Genomic DNA, 24,525 nt, shown 5'->3' on the forward strand with positions numbered 1-24,525 from the left:
ACCTTGTCCGCTTCATGTGTGAAACTATTTGCTCGTAAACTGGCTTAACGGGAGAAGGAGAAGGGCCCCTACGGGCACTGTGAACCCAGCCTAAACCAGAGTTCTTTTTTTTTCAAACATTGAGGAGGACTCGGGAGGAGTCTCCCTTCATATACGAATACCTACACGGTAGATCAAATTCTGAAAGGTTGAACGGAGGTCCACATGAAATGCGGGCGCACACGCCTCACAAGTGGAAATATCTTTTCGTTGGATTGTAAGCGCCCACGTGGGTGGCATCTAACTAGGCCATTAAGACGCGTGGCTTTAGGCGAACCGTCGATCAATCAGAGGTTGGGGCTCGAAGATATTTTGCCGATCTTCCTGATTCTGAGGACGTGGCTGCTACTCCAGGCACTCTCATTGGGCAAGAGCTTGCTGACTAGGCAACCTAGATTCGCCAGCGCAGCCTCCACGGGGATCACATCACACTGACAGGCTCTCGCTCCCCCCCCCCCCCCCCCCCCCTCTCTCTCTCTCTCTCTCTCTCTCTTGCATACATACAGACACACAAACACATAGCAATTCCTTTTCGGTCTCCTCCCTCTCTCCCTCTCTCTCCACCTCACAGCATCATCTAGTGCAGGACCCGTGTCCCAGAAACAGCAGAGCTCACCCATAGCCTCTTCAGGCAAGCAAACGGTACTCCTCATCTCATGACTCCGCCTCATCAGAAATGGATTCGACGGTTGCTGTCGTCCTCACTTGTCCGGCCGCCTCCACAGAACTTGGACCAAAAACAGGTGCGCAAAATTCTGGCTGAGCTTCATAGAAGCATGTGAATATGATGAAGGCAGTTGATCTCCACAGTGTTAATTAGTCCGGCTGTACAAAGAAACAATCGGCGTGTTCAGCCTTGTTGAAGATCGTGGTGATAGGAATGTAAATCATCATGTGAATTTCCTGTAACAGAAATCATAGCTGAAATGGTGTAATTTTGTCTCTGGAGCCGTCCTCTGAAACGTTAGAGACCGCTTTCACCCTTTACTCTTGATCATTGATGGTATGGTTGTTTCTAATGTTTAGATGATCCCTGGAAATCTGAACATGAAAAAAGGAGGGACAATTTCACGCATTATTCGGCAAGAATAGCTGCATCATTGGCTGCAAAAAGTGGAAAATGGACATTTTTTGGAAATCTAGGCACTGTAATTGTGCCAGTCAAAGGATGGTGCAGGTTTAGGTGAATTTTGAAGAGGGACTAGGCCAAAATCTGGACAGGCACATCACATAACTGCAACCTCTTTCTTTGTCATGCTGGAATTCCTACTGGTTTCTATAGATTTGAGAGAGAGAGAGAAGAAGAAGAAGAATGTCTAAACATCCCACATGAATCCCGGGTTGAAACCCCCCTTAATTTTTTTCTACAAGTCATGAAGGTTTCAGTCCGACGTTCCGCCTCCTCTCTCCTATCGGGTGAAACACTTCGTACCAGAACTCTGTGTTTTGGAATGAGATGTTTCGAGGCTGAAATGTTTCTTGAATGAGAGAGAGAGTGCCACGGGCGAATTGCACTTCAGCCACATGGACAAGCTTTAGAAACTCCAAGTCAATTGCTGACCCAAACTAAAACTCCAGGGAGATACCCAGAAAAGCAAAGCCCATAAGACCAAGTGTCCTTTACCACCCATTCTCACCTCCTTGAGGTGACCTCGCACATGCCTAGCCTTGAGGGCTGACCAATGGCACTCTGCCAATGAAGGTTGTCATCTCCAAATAAGGCTTCCGCCGTCTTAGCCTCGTTTTCAAGTGACCGGATACACTGACCTGATTCATACTATGTCTGCCCGGACAGCGGACACCCATCCCGACAGTGTGATCGACTAGGTCTCCTCTTCTGTGATGGGGACATAGCACTAGACATTAGAGGAGTTTGAGAGTCAGCCATTGATATGGAACTCCCATGTTCATGAGCGTCATCGAGCTTTCTTGAGGCAATGGGCTTGTACGTCTACATTCCTCATAGTATCAATGGTAGGATTACATCGTTTCCGCCATGTGGTTCATTCTTTAAACTCCTACAGGACACCTTGAATGAGGAGCATTTGTATGAATTTCTCTTTGCTTGTATGGTTCTCTGAGGATAGGCTGACATGAGCATCCTCAGAAACCAGCAGTACTCAGTATTACAGCCCTGTCATTGTGAGAAAGTAATTAAAAAAACCATTTATGTGAAGAGGGTTTGGAGTGCTGACAAAAGCCTAGTCTAATGTACTACTCAACAAAATTGCAGGAACTGAGTCCACTAGGCTCTGTAGACATTGTTTGGCTCTAATGTATGTTTCGCATGTCCACGTGGCGCACAGGGCGAGTGTGCACGTGACATTTGTGTTTAGGTTATTTGAAAATTTGATTTTTGCCGGTATTTTGCAATGGTAGCAATTCATGCGGGGAGGCAAGGCCATTTACAGTTTTAGTGTATTGACACAAAAGAGTTGGCCTAAGACACAGTGTTATTTGTAGAATCTGAATTGCTAACTTGAATTTTCTTTTTATGGCTCTTACATTCTTTTTGTTGGCACTTTTTCAGACAGAGATCGTAGCTTATGTTGAGCTATTTGCACAGTTTGCTTCGGAGTCTTTTGGTCATGATGTTAGTGAGGTAATACTATTATCATTTTGAGCTGGCTCACATGCACATTCAAAATTTCTGAAACATGGATGGACAGACTGTAAAATAAGTTTTGCTTTGCATGGATGATTGTCAGCTGGTGCGCACTCATTATCCTCATGCCGAAACAACTCTTCTTGATGATGTACTGGGTAAGCTCTTATGATTTATTTTTTTGGTACATTCACCCACGTTAGATGGAAGGTAGGCCACATTTCAGTCTAATATTGGTCGTTCTTTGCAGCTACGTTCATTTTGCACCATCCTGAACATGGTCATGCCATTCTGCATGCACTTCTTTCTTGCATCCTTGATGGCAGCATTATCTATGACAAAAAGTCGCCACCTTTTGGGTCTTTTGTATATTTATTCAGCCCATCCAGTGAGGTACATGTTTGCCATACCTAAACTGTGCCAAAATATTAAGATTATTCTTTGGGATACAATGTATATCAATTTTTTAAATCTTTGCTGTTTTTTGAATTGGTGTTTTTATAAAGCACTTGCAGAAGGATGTTTCTGAGCAGTGGGCTCTTGCCTGTGGAGAAATTTTAAGAGTTTTAACACACTATAACCGCCCAGTTTCAAAAGCTGAATCCACTCATTATGCTTCACTGCCTTCTGAAAGTCTAAGTTGTGAAGCAAGCTCAAGCAGTGCGCCTCAGTCTCATCCAGACCTTGATAGGAAAACTCTCACAAGGCTATTGACCCCCTGGATAACAGATAGTCTGCTCGCTGCCCCCTTGGGAGTCAAGAGTGATTATTTTCGATGGTAAGGAGGTTAATCTATAATGTGTGTATAGTTATATCAAAGGTTTGCATGATGTGCTACTCTGGGGTGAAGTCTTTTATGCAGAAAATCGATTTCTGCTTTTCATGTTGTTTCTGATCATATTTCTGTTAAGAAGGTGTGGAGGAGTAATGGGGAAGTATGCAGCCGGAGGAGAGCTAAAGCCTCCGACAACAGGTAAGATTTCGAAAATGTAGACTCAGTTTTGGATTGTTGGAGTCAAGTGCTGAATGTTTAAAGATTATTTTGTGCGTAGTTGGGAGTAAAGGGCCTGGAAAACATCCGCAGCTGATGCCATCAACTCCAAGATGGGCGGTTGCAAATGGTGCTGCTGTAATACTGTCTGTGTGTGATGATGAAGTTTCACGCTATGAGACGGCAGATTTAACAGCTGCAGCTGTCCCAGCCCTTTTATTGCCTCCGCCGGCTACAGCTCTTGATGACCATCTAGTAGCTGGGCTGCCTCCACTTGAGCCTTTTGCGCGATTGTTTCACAGGTAATAAGTTTTACCGAAGATGTTTTTGGGCGAATTCCCACATTCGTATTAAGATCTTAAAAGGATACTTGGCTACCTGAATTTCAGGTATTATGCTATTGCCACCCCTGGTGCTACTCAAAGGCTGTTCTTAGGTCTTCTTGAGGCTCCACCATCTTGGGCTCCTGATGCACTTGATGCGGCTGTGCAACTTGTTGAGCTGCTTCGCGCAGCTGAAGATTATACGTCAGCAATGCAGGTAAGCTATCCTATTTTGTGGTGCTCATGATGTGACTGGCTTAATCTCTCTCTCTCTCTCTCTCTCTCTCTCATCAACTATGCTCCTTATGCTCCCAACAAGTTCGTGAGTCTGAGTATCAGACCCTAATTGAGTGCTCACCTTTTGATCACATTAGAGGTTGCTTTCCCCACATTTTCAGTCATGAGCTCTCCCTACACACATTCTTTTCCCAAACAAGATTTGCAGACTCAACTGCAATGCTCATTTCCACAATTCTTGAGCACCGATAGCGTCAGATGCAACAGAATTCAGTGAATAGGTAGAATAAAAAATTTATACCTACACAATCCTTCATTCTTTCCTTTTGTTCATGAAGGAAACTTTGTGTTATAGATGGTTTCTTTTAGTAGGCACTCTTCAAGGGGAGCAGGAGAGTAAGTCTTTGCAGTTCGCAGAGGATTTTGACTATTTAGCATGTTTCGATCTCTAGCAGATGTCCTGATTCATGAGATCTTGTTTGCTAGTTCTTTGCAGCTGGCCCATGAAGATCTCCAGATGTTTCTTTGAGGAGTGGGCCTCTATGTGTAGACATGTTTTTCCTACAGCTATCAGGAGCATGTCACTATTTCTTTGGTCCAAAGAGAGCTCCCATAATCAGATTTAGAATGCAGCTTTTACATGATGACTCCTTTTTGACGAGGGAGGCTCTCTATGATATTAGAGGATAGCCAGGGCAATTGTACTTGCTCAATTGTTAATACAAAAAGAAATACCGAAAGGGGCGCCAATCTTTAGGGCCAATTTCTTTTGGCACGGAACTACGCCGAGCCGTGTTGACTCAATTGAATTGTGATTGAATTTTGTGAAGTGTTTTAAGTAATTCTCTCTCGTGTTGCGACAGATTTTAGACTTGAGGTGTCCAAGTTCCTGCGCCGGTTGTATCCATGTCCTCCTGGTGTCTAGTTGAGTCAGGTCCTGGCGGATGAGCCTGCAGGGAGAGGGTGCACCAATGAGTATTGGAAGGGGGGCAATCTATCCATGCTAAAACCCATACCAGCATGATGTATCTCCCTGCATGGCTAACTGTCGAGAGGACTCAAGTGCTAGGCGGGCATATCTGTCTCAAGGAAGGTTCCATAGACGGTGTATAAAGGAGACTGATCTAGTGAGCGCCTCAACCACTAGTGGGGGGGGCAGCTAGCTCTGCTCAGATAATGTCACATGGCACTGAAGCCTTGGCTCTAATAAGCCGCGAGATCATATATATATATATATATATATATATATATATATATATATATATGTATATATACACATGTATATATATATATACATATATATGTATGTATATATATATATATATGTATATACATATATATATATATATACATATATATGTATATATATATACATATATATACATGTATATATACATATATATACATATATATATATACATATATATACATATATATATACATAGATATATATATATGTATATATATATATATGTATATACATATATATATATATATATATATATATATATATATGAGAGAGAGAGAGAGAGAGAGAGAGAGAGAGAGAGAGAGAGAGAGAGAGTGATGAAATGAAAATGACATGTTATATTAACCTCTTCAAGAGGCCAAAGTGACCTATGAGATCAAAAGTTACAATTGGTGAATCTGATAAGAACTGAAAAAACTGAAACCGAGACAAAAAAATAATAATAATAATAAAAAATAAATAAATAAAGAAATAAATAAATAAATAAATAAATAAATAAATAAATAAATAAATAAATAAATAAATATATAGATACATAGATAGATAGATAGATACATAGATAGATACATACATACATACATACATAGATAGATAGATAGATAGATATGAAAATGAAATGTTATATTAACGTCTTCAAAAGGCCATAGTGACCTATGCGACCAGAAAGTTACAAGGTGGTGGATGTGATACAACGTCAGAGTAACAAAATAACCTAATCAACAATACAAAACAAAGATATATTTTATGGGATTCTAGATAGGTCGATGTGAGCTAAGCCGAAAAACTAAGCAAAAATGGGTGGCTATATTAAAGAGAGAGAGAGAGAGAGAGAGAGAGAGAGAGAGAGAGAGAGAGAGAGAGAGAGAGAGATGATGAAATGAAATGTTATAGTAACGTCTTCAGAAGGCCAGAATGACCTATGAGACCAGAAAGTTACAATGTGGTGGATCTGATACAAAGTCAAGAGTAACAAAAATGACATAATAAAATGCTATGGAATCCGAAACAGCTAGATGTGATCTAAGTAGCTAGGTGGAATAGCTAAATCACAGATTAGAAAAGATCCAGCTTGGTGGGATAGTTAAATCATAGATCAGAAGAGATCCAGCATCCGTCGCTGGCGGATCTCATCAATCTTCTCCATGGTCAATAGCCGGGCGTCGTGCATGTTGGGCCAAAGTGATCCGAATCCTCTGATGCAACCTCCGTCGATGCTGAGAGAGAGAGAGAGAGAGAGAGAGAGAGAGAGAGAGAGAGAGAGAGAGAGAGAGAGAGAGAGAGAGAGAGAGAGAGAGAGAGAGAGATGAAAAGAAATGAAATGTTATATTAACGTCTTCAAAAGGCTTGAATGACCTAAGAGACCAGAAAGTTACAATGTGGTGGAATCTGATACAAAGTCAGAGTAACAAAAATGACAAAATAAAATAAATTGACAGAATAAAATGCTATGGAATCCGAAACAACTAGGTGTGAAAAGCTAGGTGGGATAGCTAAATCACAGATCACAAAAGATCGAGCATCGGTCGTTGGCGGATCTCATCAATCTCCTCCATGGTCAATAGCCTGACCGGGCATCGTACATGTCGGGCCAAAGTGATCCGAATCCTCTGATGCAGCCTCCGTCGATGATGTGTAGTCCTCCGCAGTCGTGGGTGTCTAGATCTCCCTAGCTCGGTCGCTCGGTCAATAAGTGTGACTGTGGTGTGAGGCGTCGAGCTCTCCTGTGGTAGTAGCTCCTCTAGGTGTCCAATGTGTGCTCTATAGAAGTCTATGATCTGTCTTTGAGACCGGCTAACCTCTCCCCTCATCAGCGCAGCTCGAGCAAAAATAGACCCAAGCATCTCTGATCCTCGTACCGTCCTGCGAGAGGAGGATGTAAGGTGCAGCGGAATGAATGTTTGCGCTTTGCTCAAGATGAGTGCTCCGAACTGTGCTCAAGGTTCCTTTTGTTCTTATGGAAGGGAGAGCCTTCCGTTCTTAATGAGAGAGTGCAATGATTACAAACAAAGTGAGTGGACACTGTGCGTGCAAGTGTATGAGGCTGAGAGATAGAGAGAGAAGAGAGATACGACACCAGAGACGTTGTAAAACCTTGCTCCGAAGGCCCCACTCTCGTCGGCGAGAGTGGTCTACTATTGATTGCACAAATTGGTACAAACTGAATGCATGTGACTCATGAAAGTCTAGGCTAGATCGATGACGACGACGGGGATGGCGAGACCGAATTAAGGGTTGAAATCTGCTACTCTTTATCTGCTGTCCAAAAACGCTATGGGCTGAAATCTGCAAATCTTCTATCTGTTGAATCCCGACTCTATGTCGATGACGACGATGCGACAACGACGCACTGAAAATGCAGATGCTGAGTTCTACGTTTCCGGGCTGAAACTGTAAACCTTGCGGAAATTGACCGTGCGGCGAGGAACTGCTGCGGGAAGGTGAGATCTGCGAGGTTCAGGACTTTATCTGCGGGTGCTACCCGCTGAAAACTGAAAATGCTGATGTTCCTTGATGTTCGGTCGCGGTAAAGCTGCAAAACGCTAGGGCTGATCTGCAAACCGAAAACGCTAGGGCTGAAATTCTGTTGCTGTCGTCGGTCGCTCTGCAAAATGCAAAACGCTAGGCTGATCTGGGGTTCTGCTGTCGTCGGAATCTGCAAGTGCAAATCGCTGGCTGATCTAGTGTGAAAACGCTAGGTCTTGGCTCTACTCAAAAAACGCTAGGTCTCTTGGGGAGGGGGGTTCTTCTGAGAAGGCGCTTGTTGAGCGTGGAGCTCCTGCTGCCTCTTCTGCCAGATAGTGCTACTCTAGGTTTGCTTATATACAAACTTACTCAATTTGCCCTACCTACTTTCCAACAAAAGTCACTTAAAAATAATAAGTGAAAAATGTCTAAAATAGGTAAAATAGGCTAAATGCATTGGAAAATTCTCCTGACTGATTCTGATGGGAATGCTTATGATCATGCTGTGTGCAACCAGAGGATATGCATCTACACTAAGTGACTGGGCATGCACTGTCTATGAATAGACTCACAAAAGTGCCAAATCACTTCTAATCTAGACTGGCTGGACTGACTGAACCCTTTTCGTGCTGTAGCTTGTCCACGGACACATAGGGTTGGATGTGTCACGTGACAGAGGATCAGAGAGAGAGAGAGAGAGAGAGAGAGAGAGAGAGAGAGAGAGATGAAATGAAAGGAAATGAGAGAGAGAGAGAGAGAGAGAGAGAGAGAGAGAGAGAGAGAGATGAAATGAAAGGAAATGTTGTATTAAACATCCTCAAAAGGCCAAAATGACCTTTGAGACCAAAAGTTACATCCCAATAGAATTTGATACTTTGTCTGCAAAGCTAAATAAAAGAAAATGAACAGAAAATCTAAAATCTAGGTCCGTCATACATTGATAGGTAGGTGGGAGGGGTAATATAGTAAACATCGTGAATATGGTAGGGGAGATGCGAGCTAGAGACTGTCATACACATCAGTACATTAATACAGAGGAGGAGTGGGGGAATAGGGGCTAGATGATCAAGGTGTACATCAGCTCATCTCAAGGGATCAAACACTGGTCTCTCTCCTCGTAGGGTGTCAAATGTCCTCCATGCTAACAAGCCTGATAGGCCGTGCTTGATGTCGATCAATGATGGTTCTGCGCTGCCTATGTATGCGTCTCCGGTGATGTGAGGATCCTCATAGCTTGGGGCGCATATCTCAGATCTCTAAGAGGAACAGCCCTAGACATCTCTGGTCATAGTAATCCATGACCTTGGCCAATTCAAGGACGTTTTCATTGCCTTTTCAGAGAAGGCTTTGGACTTCTCTTGAGAATCATGAATTATATAGTCCAAAAAAATCTAGGCCTTCTTTTGTGAGAGATCCGTTGACTCAAGGTAATTCTCATGACTCCAGCTACACCTGGACGACTTCTTTCATTCTCAATCTGTCCAGTCAGGCAGTCCTTGCCCTCGAACACGAGCATAGCACACCATTTCTTCACAAACTAAACACACATGAAGAGATGCTCATCTGCAAAGCTCGAAGAGAAGAGACACACTTTCAACTCAACTCTACAAGCCCAACACAGGCTCGCCTCCCAAAGCCTTCACCCTTCTTTGCTTCTACTTTGTCCATCAAAACTCAATATTGTTTTTTTTCAAATCTTTATGTATTTTGGTTTGTTACGGGGAATGAGTAAATGTTTCATATGAAGGTTGAAAGGATTCAGCCCTTGATCAAATTTTTTGTCCACTGAAGCATTGATTTTAGTTGATGGCCTAGTCAAGCAAACATTGTAGGTTGTTCCTGGGTAGGCTGCAGGCTGCCTTGTCAAGAAACCTTTCATTGACTGCCATGTGTTATTGAAATGATAGAATTGTATTTTTGAATTGTGGTGTCAAATGTTTACATCTCAAAGCATAGGATCAGTGTTTTTTTTTGTTTTTCAATCTAATGGGTGCCAAATGTTTGCAGCTTCCTAGAAATTGGTTGCATCTCCATTTTCTGAGACCAGTTGGAACAGCTTTGGCCATGCGGTCAGGGATAGCAGCAGATGCAGCAGCAGCCCTGCTTTTTCGCGTATTTTCACAGCCAGTTTTATTGTTTCCTCCACCAGGTCATGCACAGGATCTTCAAGGAAGACAGGCTATTTCTGGAGTCTCCACCCAATTGGAGACTAGCGTGCGGGAACAGGTATTTCACATGTAGGATCGACTTTTAAGTAATCTTCTACCTGTATTTTCCTGCCTTTAAATTTTTGTGTTATCTGGTAGATGGTGTTTGCTGCGGCAAATGCGACCGAAGAGGCAACTGCAAGGGGAATAGCATCCTTAATGTGTGATCATGGACCAGATGTAGAGTGGCAAATATGCACGCTCTGGGAGGCAGCGTATGGTCTCCTCCCGCTTAACTCAGCTGCTGCTAACCTTCCAGAGCTGGTTGTGGCATCTCCATTACAACCTCCCTCCTTGTCCTGGAATCTGTTCAGGCCTTTACTTCGCGTGCTTGAATATTTACCACATGGAAGCCCTTCAGAGGCTTGCTTGCTTAGAATTTTCACTGCCACTGTTGAGGTAATTTTGCACAGAGCCATTCCAAGTGGAGAGAACCAAGAATCAAGAAATGGGATGTTCAGAGGTTCTCAGTTTGGGATTGGTGGTAGGTTTGGCTTAAAGCAAGTTGCCAGCACAGAGCTCCGAGCAATGGTGCATTCATTGTTTACAGAGGCATGCCCATCTGCAGATCTAGCAGCACGATTACTTTCAGTTGCCTTTACTGTTTGCTTAAGTCATGATGCATTGCAGCTGGGATGTAAAAAGACAGGCCAGCATTCTCTGAGTGATGAAGCCAACGAGTTAGAAGGGTCTACTACCAAAGCATCTTTGAGGACTTCTGATGACGGCAAACAGAGAGGCGCTGTGGCCACATTTGACTCGTATGTTGTTGCTGCAGTATGTGCCTTGGCATGTGAAGTACAGCTTTTGGCTCTACCAGCACCCATGTTAGGCACATCAAAGCAGCGCTCATCTCAACCAGCAGGATCTGGAGTAGGTAATTTGGCAAGCCTCGCTAGTTTGAAGATTGGAGTGGCCTCCGCTGTAAACAATGCAAGGAGACTCCTGAGACTTTTAGAAGCTCTTTTGTCTTTAGTTCCACAATCATCTTACATACTCCCTGGGAGTGGAGGCACATCGTCTGGTGAAATAGTTGCTTCTGCTGTAGTGGCAGCTCACATATCAGATGTGTTAGGCAAGTCGAAGGCTTGCATACAGGCTCTAACAGCTATTCGTCGCTGCTCTTGGGAGCTTAAGCTTGCTTCAAAGGCTGCCTCAGTGCTCACTCTTGTTGAAGGTAACAGAAAGGTCGTAGCTGCAGTTGTTAATTGTTCAGGAGATACTTATTTAAATGAAAGCATGGGTGTGAAGACTTTGCAATGTCGTCATGACCAAAAAACTACCAACTTAGGCATAAGAAAACGAGGCCAAGATTATTGTACTTCTCTGGATTCAGAAAATGCCATCCAGAAAATGCAGGCATGTCATACAGAGATAGAAACTTGTGAAGGTGATCCAAAAGGAAGGCCTGTAAGTGTCAGTAAGAAGATTTGTTCTCCTAGAGGCTGTTCAGGCTTGCCAATGAATGCATCAGATGTTGTCTCGCTTCTGTGCATGGACAAAGGCAATGTCCCCAACAACAACATTGGGATTTTTGTAACCACAGTTCTACAGGAAAATAAGGACTTGTCCATTGCTGCTGTTCCACTACTTTGCAAACGTTTGGTAACCGCACCTGAGGTTCCCACCAATGGTGAAGGCACATCTGCCAAAAGGGGGTGGCGACAGGTAAGCTATTTACCAAGGGACAAGGAATCTACAGAAACAGAGAGAGCATCTTTGTTGAATTGACCTCTTATTGTATACCAGGTTGTGGATGCTCTCTGCAATATAGTTTCAGTTTACCCAGAGAAAGCAGCAGCTGCCATTATGTTTCAGGTACATCATCAGTGCTTTCACCTTATATTGCCTGTGCATATTCAGTTGTCAATCATTCTCATAATGTTTGGGGCATTACTTGAACAATGCTATTGCCATAAATTTCAAGATTTGAAATGGCTTCTTTGTTATTCATAGGAAAAGAGGGTGTGAAGCTGCCTAATAAGGTTGTGACTTTCTGCGGCTATGGGGATGCTTACACACTGTTGGGAAACAAGAGATTCTGATGATAAATGAATTTATGGATTCAGAAGATTTTGTCTTTTTGAGCTTCTCTTAACGGTAGCAAAATGGAAAAGAGCCAAGTAGCTCGATTGTGTATCCACGAAGTCAATTGTCAGGAGGTGTAGAGAAGATTCTGTTCCTTTTTGGAATGCCTAAGAAGTGCGCTTGGTCCTTGTGCTTCTCACCGAGGGTCCTGCATTGAATTTCAAACATGTGAAGAGTGTCATTCTAGGCTGCTGCAAGTGTCCCTCCCCCCAGAGAAGGCCTCTCTTGATCTGCAAACGTATATCCCAAGGTCCATGCTACTGGTCTGTTCATTGGCATATAGGAAAGCTTATGTCCTTTCTAAAGTGACAGGAACAAGCTAACGGTTTAGTTCCAACTATGCTAGTTCTACAAGCAAGCTCGCGAGGTTGCAGGAACCATCCCCTAGGCTTTCCTGGACTCTCTTGGCCCTATGGGCTTTGTAGCATATCCACATGGCGCACACAGCCAATGTACATGCGACACTAAACTTGGCAGATACAACATGGCTGATGTATCATGCACTACTTGGTTTAGTGCGTGATGTGAACTGGGGTGCAGTCTATTTTGTTGGAAGCAGCACCACCTTAAGAACTGGCAAGGGATGCTTGAATGGCTAAGTCAGGATCCATCTTACTGATTGGCCTCAATGTGAAACTGTGTGGCCAGAAGGTTCAGCCAGTAACCAGTAGTGGTTTGTCTTGAGGCAACAAGGGACCAATAGTGTGGTTACCTTTGCTTGACTCCACTCTAAATTGCAAAGCTGTTTCCTCTGAAGTCATAGTCTTGCCACAAGCAGAAACTCCGAGCTTGTCAACGCAAGATGCATCGTGCAAGTACTGCTGAAAGAGAATCAAAAGTCAAAACAGAGTAGATTCTTGAAGGCCTTTTCTTGAGCAAGTATCAGTCCAAGAGCCTGTGACGTTTATACAACAAACAGGCCAAATGTCATATTGCATGATTAGAATTCATGGGATCAAAACAACGATAAGATGAAATCTGATCAGTTTAACGGCAGGAAGGAATATACCCTGAGATTTTCCTCTCTCAGTACACCATTCGTCAATTCGATTGTTTTCAGGCTTTGAGTGTTCGGTGTTTTCTCATGATATATTAATAAAATCTCTATGCCTTCGCAAAAACAAATGTTGATTGCGCAATGCAAGTTGTGATGCTTTCTTTTCACCTTTGTTATTTTTGCTCCTGTGAATCAAGTGTAGTCCCAAGGTAAAAGCGCAGGGAATTTCTCCCCATCAACTTTGTATAGAAAATTTTCTAGTCTAGGCTCATCGATGAGCAAGGGAACAATTTTTAATCTGCTTTAGTAGCTTTATGATGCAGTTGCTTTGCTGAGGCAGCACATGGGTAGGTCCTGGGTTAATATTGAGAGAAACACTCATGACCTTATTCATGTTTTTGAAGACACATTTACATCTTTGCATCCAATTTGTCAACATGGCCTTTGTTCTCTACTCTAGATGGGTGTAAGAAGATTCTGAAACCAATGTGTCCGTTTTAAAGTTGCCTGTGTGTGTCTGATAGAATCTTGGAAAACCTAGATGAGTCATTTCTTGTTTTTCTCATTGTAGAAATTGCTGGATCAGCTCTCTTTAACGGGATTATCACTATTGATATATCATGGAAAGGGTTGAAATCTTAAATTACAACCCTTTTGAACAATAATAGTGATAATGATATATGCTAAGGATACATTCTGTGCAACATGTAGGTTGAGAAGGATCTTCAACCTTGGGTATCTAGTGATGATGCACCAGAGTTTGTAGATGTCTGGCAAGCGAACAAACGCATAGTGTGCCTCCTTAGTGAGCTTCTACGGTTACACAATGTACCTGAAGCTTTAGACATTATAGCGGCACATTCGAGTACACTTGCACTAGCCACAGAAGGACTTGCAGTGGATGGTGAAGCTTGTACTATGCCACAGCTGGAGGTAAATTTTTATAATTTGTTTTGTGCTGAAGTGTTTGCATCTTTCATGTGGAAGCATGCTTCCTTTTCAGGGTTTCTCATATCTCTAATGGCTTTCTGCTTGTCAGCTACTGGAGGCTATAGCAGTTGCAGCTCAACATTTGATGCTGAGCAACATCCACATGGTTGAGACACTATCAGTTCTTTTGAAGGTAACCCCTCTTCATAATGTTAAACAACTTTTCTGAGATACAATGGGGCTTAGGTAAGTCCTTGTATTTGCAACCATAGATTGAACATACTCGGATGTTTCACTGCCCAGACGTATGCAAACGTTTCATATTTTTCACATATGTTTGGGGCAAACATACTTTACTTTTTTAAAAGGTCAAGAAACTCAATGACAAGGGTAAAGTTTGAAAAATTGTTGTGTGCTGGTCTACGATGTGAAGTTTTGAGGCTACTAAGTACTATGGGAGATCTGAGATGTTCTTTGTACTCACTTATGAAGTTTAGAACCTGCGCCTAGAGGGGCTCATTTTAGGCTAGAATTTAGGGCCCTGTATGTATCTGGTTGTCTCTCCAAAACAAGCTTGTAGCATATTTCCATACCTGTATGCATATGTGTATGCTTCTTGTATGTTGCAATCAATGTTTGCACATGCAAAACTACAAAATAAAAAATGATTAGAGAGGGTACAAGCTAGCATCGATGGACCGAAGTGAGAAAGAGCCATTGGGATGGTGCATGTTCTCCTGCAAACTTTCCACTTCCCTAGAGTTGGATGTGTAAGCCAGCTCTTAATGATGTGCGTTCTTCTCTGCTAGACTGATCTTGATGAGAGGGTCCCTGGATATAGGCTATAGTTTGTTCTCTTACTCGGATAGTAGTATACATTTACTTTCTAGAGGGAATACTCAATAATTTGATCAAAGTTACTGAACTTCTGAAGATGGTTCTAGATCATCACCGCTAGCTAGGCTCCAAGAGGTATGCTAGCGACATCCTTTTTGCAAAGAACCCACCCTACAAAATGCTCCTCACGTGCTATATCCAATTTCTTTAATTCACTGCCCTCTAAAAGATTCTTGGTGCGGTCATTTTGGCCTCTAGAAGACATTAGTAGGGGTACCAGCTGAAATAAATTCTAAAATGCTCTTATTAGTTTGAGAGGGAAAAGGGAAAGGTCTATAGCCGAGGGAAAAAGGAAAGGAGTAGGCCAACGTGTGGCAAAAGGTTTTCTATTGAAGGCAGAAAATGGAGGTTAGCATGTAGAGCATGCTGTAGTAGGAGGAAGTTAAGGCAGTTCTCTCGCACGTATGCGAACTCACTCCATCATTATCTTTGTCTCTGCCTCCATAGACACTCTCCTCTTGCATGTCAACAGATGAGCAGGGTTGTAATTTCTTATGCCTAGTGATTGTGCAACATGAGATGCGTTTGCAGGGCAACAAAAAGCTGCGTAAGCCGGTGCGCTTGCAGGGAGCACGCGGGCAAGCATTGGATGGGATACGTGAGTAGGGGAGGTGAGGATCATGGACGGTGGCATAGGAAGGGAAGGGAGGAGAGGAGGGGAGAGGGCGGATTATGGCTGCTTTTCTCCATGCAGATGGCCAAGGAGAGAGAGAGAAGATGATTTGCTTTATTTTAATAGAACCCTCTTGTGAGAGAGAAAGAGAGAAATTTTGCTTTTGGATTCTGAAGCTTTTGGGGCTTTGCTTTTGACTTTAAATAAGCGGAGAGGGTTCTCACTTTGCAAAGCATCTGGACGCAGAGTCTCAGAGTGAAACCCTAACCGCTCTCTTGTACTTTGACATTGATTAATACATAAAGAAATACCCAAAGGGGCGCCAGTCTTTGGGGCCAATATCTCTAGGCACGGAACTCCGCCGGGCCAGTGCAAGTCTATTGTGATCTGTGAATTGTTTTGAAGTGGTTATTTGGTGTTGTCATGATTGATTCTTGACTTGGAGTGTCCAAGTCTGTTACAGCTTTCACTCCCTAGGGAGGGCTTTGGACCACTTTCTAGAGTCATGGGGTATGAGGATCTTTTGAGGATTGTACACCCTGCTCATCTTGTACCACACACATACCCACATTGTGTCATATTAGCCCTCATTCACTACTCTCACCCCCCCCCCCCCCTCCTCCCCCCCCTCCCTCTATTCACCGCATTGTAACTTTTTGGTCTCATAGGTCATTTTGGCCTTTTGAAGACGTTAATGTAACATTTCATTTCATTTTCATCTCTCTCTCTCCCTCTCTCTCTCTCTCTCTCTCTCACACACACACACACACACACACACACACACACACACACACACACACACAAACACACACAAAAAATGAAACAAAATGTTATATTTATGTCTGGATGGCTCGATCAAGAAGGATGCCCCAATGAGGGTGTGACTGGGTAACCTGTGGTGGTAGTCCCTCTAGAGAGAGAGAGAGAGAGAAATGAAATGAAATGTTATATTAACGTCTTCAAAAGGCCATAGTGACCTATGAGACCAGAAAGTTACAAGGTGGTGGATCTGATACAAAGTCAGAGTAACAAAATAACCTAACAACAGTACAAAATAAAGATATATATTATGGGATTCTAGATTGGTCGATGTGAGCTAAGCCGAAAACTAAGCAAAAATGGGCGGCTAGTTGGGATAGCTGAATGACGAAAGATCTAGCATCGGTCATTGGCAAATCTCATCAATTTCCTCCATGGTTAGTAGTCTGGCCGGGCGTTGTGCATGCCTGGCCAGCATGCTCTGAATCTTTTGACGTAGCCTCCGTCGATGCCGTGTAGTCCTTTGCAGTCGTGGGCGCCTGGATTTCCCCAGTTCAATCGCTCGGTCGTTCAGTGTGCCTCTTGCGTGAGACGAGGGGGAGCTCTGCTATGGGAGTGGCTCTTGCGACTGTCCCGTGTCTGCTTTGAAGAAGTCTGTAATCCGTCTTTGAGACTGGTTAGCCTCGCCATTCATCAGGCTCTCTCTGTGTCTGCGTAGCTCGAGCAAGAACAAACCCAGGCATCTTTGATCTTCGTATCCCATTACTCTTGAGAGTGGTCCAAAACCCTCTCTGAACAAGCAATGGAAGCGGCCTTGTATCTCGTAGTAGACGAGGCAGTGGCATGTATAATGCAGCTCTGTCTGAGGTTCCATGCCACACTACGGGGATGTCCTGGCCTCTGCTGGTACTCTGTTGTATCTCCCAGTTTCAATCCGCAGCTGGTGAGACGATGTGCGTAACTGGCCAATAGCACATCGTATCCCATGAGACAAGTGGGTATCCATGTATCTGGGTCTCGTTACAAAACCATCTTCCGTAAGCTGGAGAAGGTGGTCTCTGTAGAAAGCCATCTTCGTGCCCAGTTCTTGTGCTGGTTGTATCCATGTCCTCCTGGTGTCTAGTTGGGTCAGGTCTTGGCGGATGAGCTGGGTGATCTCCGACTGTGTAATAATGAGAGATGGTGCATCCAATGAGTACTGGAATGGTGGCAGCCTGTCTATGCTGAACCCATGCGCCTGGAACCATGATGTCATCTCCTCATACCAGCATGTTGTATCTCCTTGTATGGCTAACTGCCGAGAGGACTCAAGTGCTATGCGAGCATATCTGTCTCTGGGAAGTTCCCATGTGCGGTTTATGAAGGAGATTGATCTGGTGAGCGCCTCTACCACTAGTGGGGGGGCCGCTAGTTCTGCTCGGATAATGGCCCGTGGTACTGATGTCTTGGCTCTAATGAGTTGCGAGATCATAGAGAGGAGAGGTTTCTCCATGTTCCCCCATCCGTCTGTGCGACTTGACCTCCCGTGGTGATCCAATGAAGGTCCCCATATCTCAGCCCCATAGAGCAATGCTGAGGCCACCAAGGTGACAAAGAGCTAGAGCTTCGTCCGGGGTTCCTGAAACTGAACTTGCGAACACATCCTCTCCAATCTACCCAATGCTGCGTGGGCTCTAGTCAGTCTGGTCTCTGCTACTCTTCTGAGTGAGAATGTGGGTCCAGTAAAAACCACTCCAAGGTAAGTGTAAGCGTCTGTGTACTCCACAGTCTCCTGGCCGTATGTGAATGTAGGTGCTGATCTCCTGATCTACTGTGGGGTGGTATGAAACACCATAACCTTGGTTTTACCAAGGTTGACAGACAAACCACTTTCGTGGGCAAACGTATGCAAAGCATGCAATTGGCGTTGCATTCCCTCTGGGGATTCGGAGATCAACACAATATCGTCCGCATATAACAAAAGTGGAATCCATGTCCCTGCCAACTGTGCACCTTTATCCCCATCCCTGTCAATGTAGTCAGAAACCTCATCCACATACATACTGAAAAGAGTAGGAGAGAGCGGGCATCCCTGCTTCACCCCAATAGTGGAGTGAACCGGTATTGAGAGTCCCTCCGGGGTGCGTACATGCCCTACTACTTATCTGTATAATGCCATGATCCCCCAAATGAGCTCTATGGGTACTCCCATTTCCTGTAATCTACGCATCAATCTAGCTCTGGGTACTGTGTCAAAAGATTTGTGGAAGTCCACAAAGCTACAATAGATCCGTCTCCCATGAGATCTGCCTTCCTCGATGATGGCCCTGAGTGTCAAGATGTGGTCAAGAGTAGAGAAGCCTCTCCTGAACCCTGCCTGCCCTGTTGCACGCATTCCTTCCCTCTCTGCCCATCTACTCAGCTGTTGCTCAAGAATGGATGCATACAATCGTGCCAGTGTGTGCCCAATCATAATAGTGCGATAATTCCCAGGCTCCATGGGGTCTCCTGACTTGAAGATAGGTACTATCGTAGATAGGCTCCAAGTGTTCGGTAGGCCCTCACACATGGCACGGTTAAACATAACTGCTAGAAGCTCTGCCAGTAGATCTTTGGCATGTATGAAATGCTCAGCGACTAAGCCATCATGATCGTATGCTCTCCCAGTCCTCATCCTGTCAATCTCAGCGGTGAAAAAAGCACATGTGTGTGGGCATGGGTCGGGGGGGTTGGGGAGGGGCGGCTGTCTAGGTATTGTGTACAAAGATGATGCGTACTGACCCCAGGTCTTTATGGAGGAAATAGCAGGGGGGGGGGGACTGCTCATGAAAGAGCCGCCACGCTTCACGCAAGTCCTGACTCAAGAATAGCTGATATAGATCCTGCTCGAGTCGAGCCAAAAAAGCCCTCTTCTTCCGCCGTACCAGGCGTCGGAAGTCAATGTGACTGTCTGTGAGTGACGTCCCCCAAAAGCATCTCCCTCTGAAGTCTTGGCTCTAGTATGGCGGCACTCGTCATCATACCAGTTGTTCTGAGGCATGCTCCCTGATCGGCGGCTCTGCTCAGGCTCAGGCTGGGTGTGTGGGTATGCTTCTGCTGCTGCCTCATGTAATGTCTGTGTCAGTATAGTAGTTAGCTCCTCCAGAGGTCGCCCCGGGTCCTCAGTGCATAGGCGTCTGTAGATCCCGTCCATGTATACAAAATCCATCTCCCGTGTGAATGTGTAGTGAGTAGGGGCTGCTACCCGTGGCCTGTGTGCTACACTGAACTGGAAAGAGATGGTCATCGACACCAGAGCATGATCTACTCCTACCCCGACCGGTCTGGGCCCAACTGTGAGATCCTCGATACTAGAGATGAGATTCGGTTGTGCCATGACATAGTCCACTGTGCTGGCTCCATGCCTGTGAGGGAAACATGTAAAATCTCCCGCAGCAGGAAATCTCTGCAGGCCGTTCAAGATGGCCAAACCATGTGCAGTGCCCATGTCTATCAGGTGTCACCCATACTCGGTATATTCCACATCGTGTGATAGTCTGGACAGGCCTGTCTCCAGAACATCGAGCTCTCTTAGCATCTCTTCTGAAGTATCATAAAAAACTGCCTGGTGATGGGCAGTCCTAGCATTGAAGTCCCCTAGGATGATAATGTCACCATCCCTAGAGAACTCCCATATGTCATCATCCAGAATAGAGAAAGGGGACTGTCCTCTGGGTGATGCATAAACTGATGTACTCGGGGGAAAGTAGCAAATAGCTAGGTAGAGATATCTGCCTGTCTCTGCTTTCAATCTCACCCACATGTACCTAGCCTGCTCATCCCTGCGGGCTATATGTATCAGTGGCTGCAGATCCTCTCTAAATAACACGGCCACTCCCCCCGAGCCCCGCTTTCTGTGTTCTGAGCGTGTCTCCTGCCTGTAAGCTGTCTCCCACCTGTATCCACTGATGTGAGGCATGGATTGCCCATGGGCTTGGTGTGTCTCAGAGTAAAAGATGATGTCTCTTCCAGTAAAGCTATCCTCAAAAGCACCTACATCAAGACTCATAGATCCATTACAGTTCCAGGCAGCCACTTTGAGTGTGGTCCCATAAGTCTCGCACCGTCATGTGGAGCGTCGCTCTAGTATTGCCACTTTTCCGTCTCGGTAGAAGGCAATCTTGCCTTTTCCCCTTGCCGCTCTAATCTCCGGCATTACTTCCTGCATATGAGCGATCTGCGAGAGGGTGAGATCATCCCCGAGAAAGATGCCGGTCTCTTTAAGAGTTGGTCTTTTCTTCAAGAAGGACTTCTTCGCTTCCATGGAGGGAAAACGGAGGATGAGTGCTCTTTCTTTTGAGGTTTCTCCAGTGCTTCTATTTGCCCACTCTCCATGCCCTTGTGTGCGTCGGCTTATGAATGCCCATCAAGGCTGTGAGTTCTTTTTACTTCTTCGTCCACATTGCCTTTGTCTTTAAGGCCGCAAATTCTCACATGCAAAGCGCGCACCCGTCTCCTTTGCTCCTCCTCTAGTGTCTGATTAATGATAGTGGGTGTGGACGTGTGTGTTATCTCCTTGCCTTTTCCTTTCTTGGCCACCTTGATCCATTTCTCGGCTTCATCCGCCTTCTGTTGAGTCTTGGCAAGAACATCCACCCAGGAAGTTGTCATTTCTTTGTGTTGCTCTTCTCCCTCTTTGATGGCCCGTACTTGCTTCTTGATTGTGTTGATTTCTTCGATTACTGAGGATTGCAGTTCGCCCTCTTCCAGTGTGTTTCTTGATCGGGCTTTAGCGAGATCTTTCTTGAGCGACGCAATCTCTGTCTCTTGAGTCGTCACTCGGTCTTCCAGTGTACTTATCTTGCTCTCTTGGATCAGCACGCGTCCTTCGAGCATATTTATTGTGCCAGAGAGAGAGAGAGAGAGAGAGAGAGAGAGAGAGAGAGAGAGAGAGAGAGAGAAAGAAAAGAAAGAAAGAAAGATTTTTAACGTCTATGTCAGGCCGAAATCGGCCTATGAGACAAATCAAATGTACATGGCGTGTATGTCATCCGTCTATCGGAAAGACAAATGAAACAAAACTGATACAAAACTGAACTGAATGTAGGTAATGGAGTATCTGAGGAGGGATGGGGTTCTATCTCTAGGGGTATATGCATGTCTATATGCTCAAGGTAGTACAATCATGAGAATGCATCAAGCTCTCTAGCTCCATCCTGTACAAGTGGGGGGATGTAAGATGTGGTACATGGGCGGGGCTGGTGCCAAGGCTACCCGGATGAAAGCTGTCGGGTCGGCCCTCATCTGAGCTACTCGCTCCTCAGTGGCACGGCGCTCCCGGGCTCGGATCTCCTCGATCTGTCGGTGGTGGGAGCTCACGCCCCTGTAGCCTGTGACTCGTGGTCGTCGTCTAGCTCGGTTCACCTCCGCCTGTGGGAGTGTCACTCCTCTCTGAGTATCTGGTGAGGTAGGGGTGGCAATCCTCTGAAAGAAGTCTGTGAGCTGCGACTGTCTCCCCTCTGTCTGTGTAGCTGTGCGTGGCTGTAGTAGTGTGTCCCGATGGCTCTGTATCTCTAGTAAGAAACGTCCGAGCTGTCTCTGATCGAGAGAGAGAGAGAGAGAGAGAGAGAGAGAGAGAAATGAAATGTTATATTAACGTCTTCAAAAGGCCAAAGTGACCTATGAGACCAGAAAGTTACAATGTGGTGGATTTGATACAAAGTCAGAGTAACAAGATGACAAAATGACAAAATGAAATACTATGGAATCCTGAACTGCTAGGTGTGAACTAAGCAGCTAAACAGCTAGCTGGGATAGCTAGATCACAGGAGATCCAGCATCGGTCGTTGGCGGATCTCATCAATCTCCTCCTTGGTCAGTAGTCTGACCGGGCATCATGCATGTCGAGCCAAAGAGAGAGAGAGAGAGAGAGAGAGAGAGAGAGAGAGAGAGAGAGAGAGAGAGAGAGATTTTGACTGTTTCCATTCTCTGTGTTTCAGATGCGTCTTCCTGCAATTGTACATTGCTTGTCCCATAATAGTGCACATGTTAGGGCATTGAGTAAAGCTCTTTTGCAAGATGAGATGTACTCAAACTCAGCGAGTTTATATCTTCACACAGACAGGGTGTTGGATGACGATTGGAAATTAGCAATAGCCAAATGTGTGGCACAGGAGATGGTCTCTCTACAGGCATTGGGAATGCCGATATCGATGCTTGTGGAGGCAGCGGCTTCCTTGGGTTGTGTGCCTGCTTGATGAAGCCCTTGTTGTTGTATTATATGTGTCAATCCCTCAATTTTCTTTTTGAGGGAATTAGGTAGTACTTGCTCAAACTTTCAGCAGTGGCATTGGAGGTAATTCAATTGGTCTTTTGGAGTCTGTATCTATGTGGGATCAATCGCCCCTGAGTTATGGGGCTGTAAAGGAACAATCCACACATCCTCAAGGATGTACTAAGGGTTGAAACAAGAGTCACTTGACAGAAAAAGGGAAGTTTTTGTCACAAAGGAGTGCTCAATCGTTGTATGCAGGAATTATGCGGGTCATAGTTCGTACAGGGAGTTGCAACATGGTACTTACGGTTGACTACTGCCTTGTAAACTGTGTGTGAAGATGCAATTTGTTAGAAACAGACAAGCTGATCAAAGGGTTTTTTTGTCAGTTGATGAAAGTACAGAAAGATGGCATAGCTCAAGGAGTACATGTTGTGTTAGCTTGTTGTAGCATGCAGATTTCAAACTGAGAATTTTTAGTTCTAGGTATTCCCTTCAACACAGCCATAACTTGTGTTCTTTACTCCAGCTCTTCTGCAAGCATATGAAGATGGCATTTCTTGGTGAATGGTCATACCGAATAAAAGTGTGAAAAAAGTGTACTATATACACAGGAATCTAAAATGTCTTTGAGGTCTTGTATTTGTATGATGTTTGGAAACAAGGTGAGGACTTGCAATGGGCTGTCTATAGATGGAAGGACCATGTAAGGTTCATGTGTAAGATGCTCTTACTTTTTAATGTCAATGGATTTTCAAGCTTCTGGTGTCATATCGTTGTTAATGCTCAATTTGGTGTGATGCTCTCAAAAAAGGTGTAGTGATGCTTAGCAGTCTTAAAATTTTCAGGGGCCATGCTTCATCACATTGTGGAGGCTTGTGAAATCAATTATGTCTGCACCGCAGAAAGAAAAAGGAAAACTGATTTGCTCGTGGATAAAGATTAGAGATAATTATGGCGAAATGCATTCGTGAACATCAGATATGCAATTGGCTCCATTTGATCTCTAATCCTAATCCACATAGGCTTACATTTGGTCTGACTTCTCACTACTATGTAATCTCCCCTCCAAAGAGCCGATAGTCGGTGTGAAAAATGTAAAAAACTTTCTGTTGCCATCTATAAGTTTGAGATGCAAGAGGGGGACATTAAGGCAATTTGCTCCCGTCGCCCCGGATGAGTGGGCCGTCTTGACATCGATGGAGTCTACGACATAGGATCCACACAATACTAGCACAACACAGGAGTTGGTTGAGTGCTCATTATGGAGGACATTGATGTTACTCTTGGACTCTGATGTTCATTTCAGCTTTTATTTTACATCATTTTATTTTGTACCGAGACATTGTAATAGATCCACCACAATTGTATCAATTTGGACTCCTAGGTTATTTCGACCTTTTGAAGACGTCTTAACACATTTCATTTCATCTCTCTCTCTCTCTCTCTCTCTCTCTCTCTCACTCACACACACACACACACACACACACACACACACACACACACAGGCATAAAAATCTCCATTGCAAAAGTTTGCATTGTTCGAATAATTTTGCTTGAATTGCAGAAGAGGCACAAATGTTATTTCAATCTTGGTACACAAAAATAAATTCCAGGTGATTCAGAAGCAAAGCCACATGTAAGACAATAAATGAAGCTCAACTACGGACAGTAGTATACCTCTCTTGAATGCACATGGAAATAACACATCCACAATGAAAGACTCTGATAATAGCAACTTAGTGTCATGTGCCAAAGGTGGCATTTTCTCTATGAGCTTGACAGATACTTTGAGCCTTGAACGAGTAAATTGCATGCCCATACCACATATTTCATAGTTGATTTTGGCCTTTATGCAAATCCATGCTATTTTAACATATAAGATCTTCGGAACA

The 24,525-nt window shown here is 44.4% G+C and overlaps 1 protein-coding gene across 3 annotated transcripts; it reads left to right on the top strand.

The window, feature by feature from the left end:
* Positions 1–516: 516 nt before the first annotated feature.
* On the top strand, positions 517–24,147 carry GI (gigantea protein (GI)). Of its 3 annotated transcripts, none has more exons than XM_086505545.1 (14): positions 517–782; positions 2,570–2,641; positions 2,748–2,802; positions 2,895–3,037; positions 3,151–3,422; positions 3,559–3,617; positions 3,697–3,937; positions 4,025–4,175; positions 9,915–10,133; positions 10,214–11,782; positions 11,864–11,932; positions 13,911–14,132; positions 14,239–14,322; positions 23,479–24,147. In XM_086505545.1, the coding sequence occupies exons 1-14, from the start codon at positions 696–698 to the stop codon at positions 23,602–23,604; spliced, it is 3,369 nt and encodes a 1,122-aa protein (XP_086361671.1). In that variant the 5' UTR covers positions 517–695; the 3' UTR covers positions 23,605–24,147. The 3 variants fall into 3 exon arrangements, with proteins under 3 accessions (XP_086361671.1, XP_086361670.1, XP_086361669.1); XM_086505544.1 differs by lacking the exon at positions 23,479–24,147 and adding an exon at positions 22,356–23,401 and having other exon boundaries at positions 3,160–3,422; XM_086505543.1 differs by lacking the exon at positions 23,479–24,147 and adding an exon at positions 22,356–23,401 and having other exon boundaries at positions 518–782.
* The last annotated feature ends 378 nt before the right edge of the window (positions 24,148–24,525 follow it).

This window comes from Adiantum capillus-veneris, chromosome 29 (assembly GCF_014529385.1).
Source record: "Adiantum capillus-veneris isolate H3 chromosome 29, ASM1452938v2, whole genome shotgun sequence".
Lineage (NCBI taxonomy): Eukaryota > Viridiplantae > Streptophyta > Polypodiopsida > Polypodiales > Pteridaceae > Adiantum > Adiantum capillus-veneris.

What these genes read in the sequence shown, in the direction of transcription:
- GI (XM_086505543.1), top strand. Translation starts at nt 696, where the DNA reads ATGACTCCGCCTCATCAGAAATGGATTCGACGGTTGCTGTCGTCCTCA. An exon ending in AGAACTTGGACCAAAAACAG is followed by an intron (nt 783 to 2,569) that starts GTGCGCAAAATT and finishes GCACTTTTTCAG; the next exon opens with ACAGAGATCGTAGCTTATGT. An exon ending in TATTCAGCCCATCCAGTGAG is followed by an intron (nt 3,038 to 3,150) that starts GTACATGTTTGC and finishes GTTTTTATAAAG; the next exon opens with CACTTGCAGAAGGATGTTTC.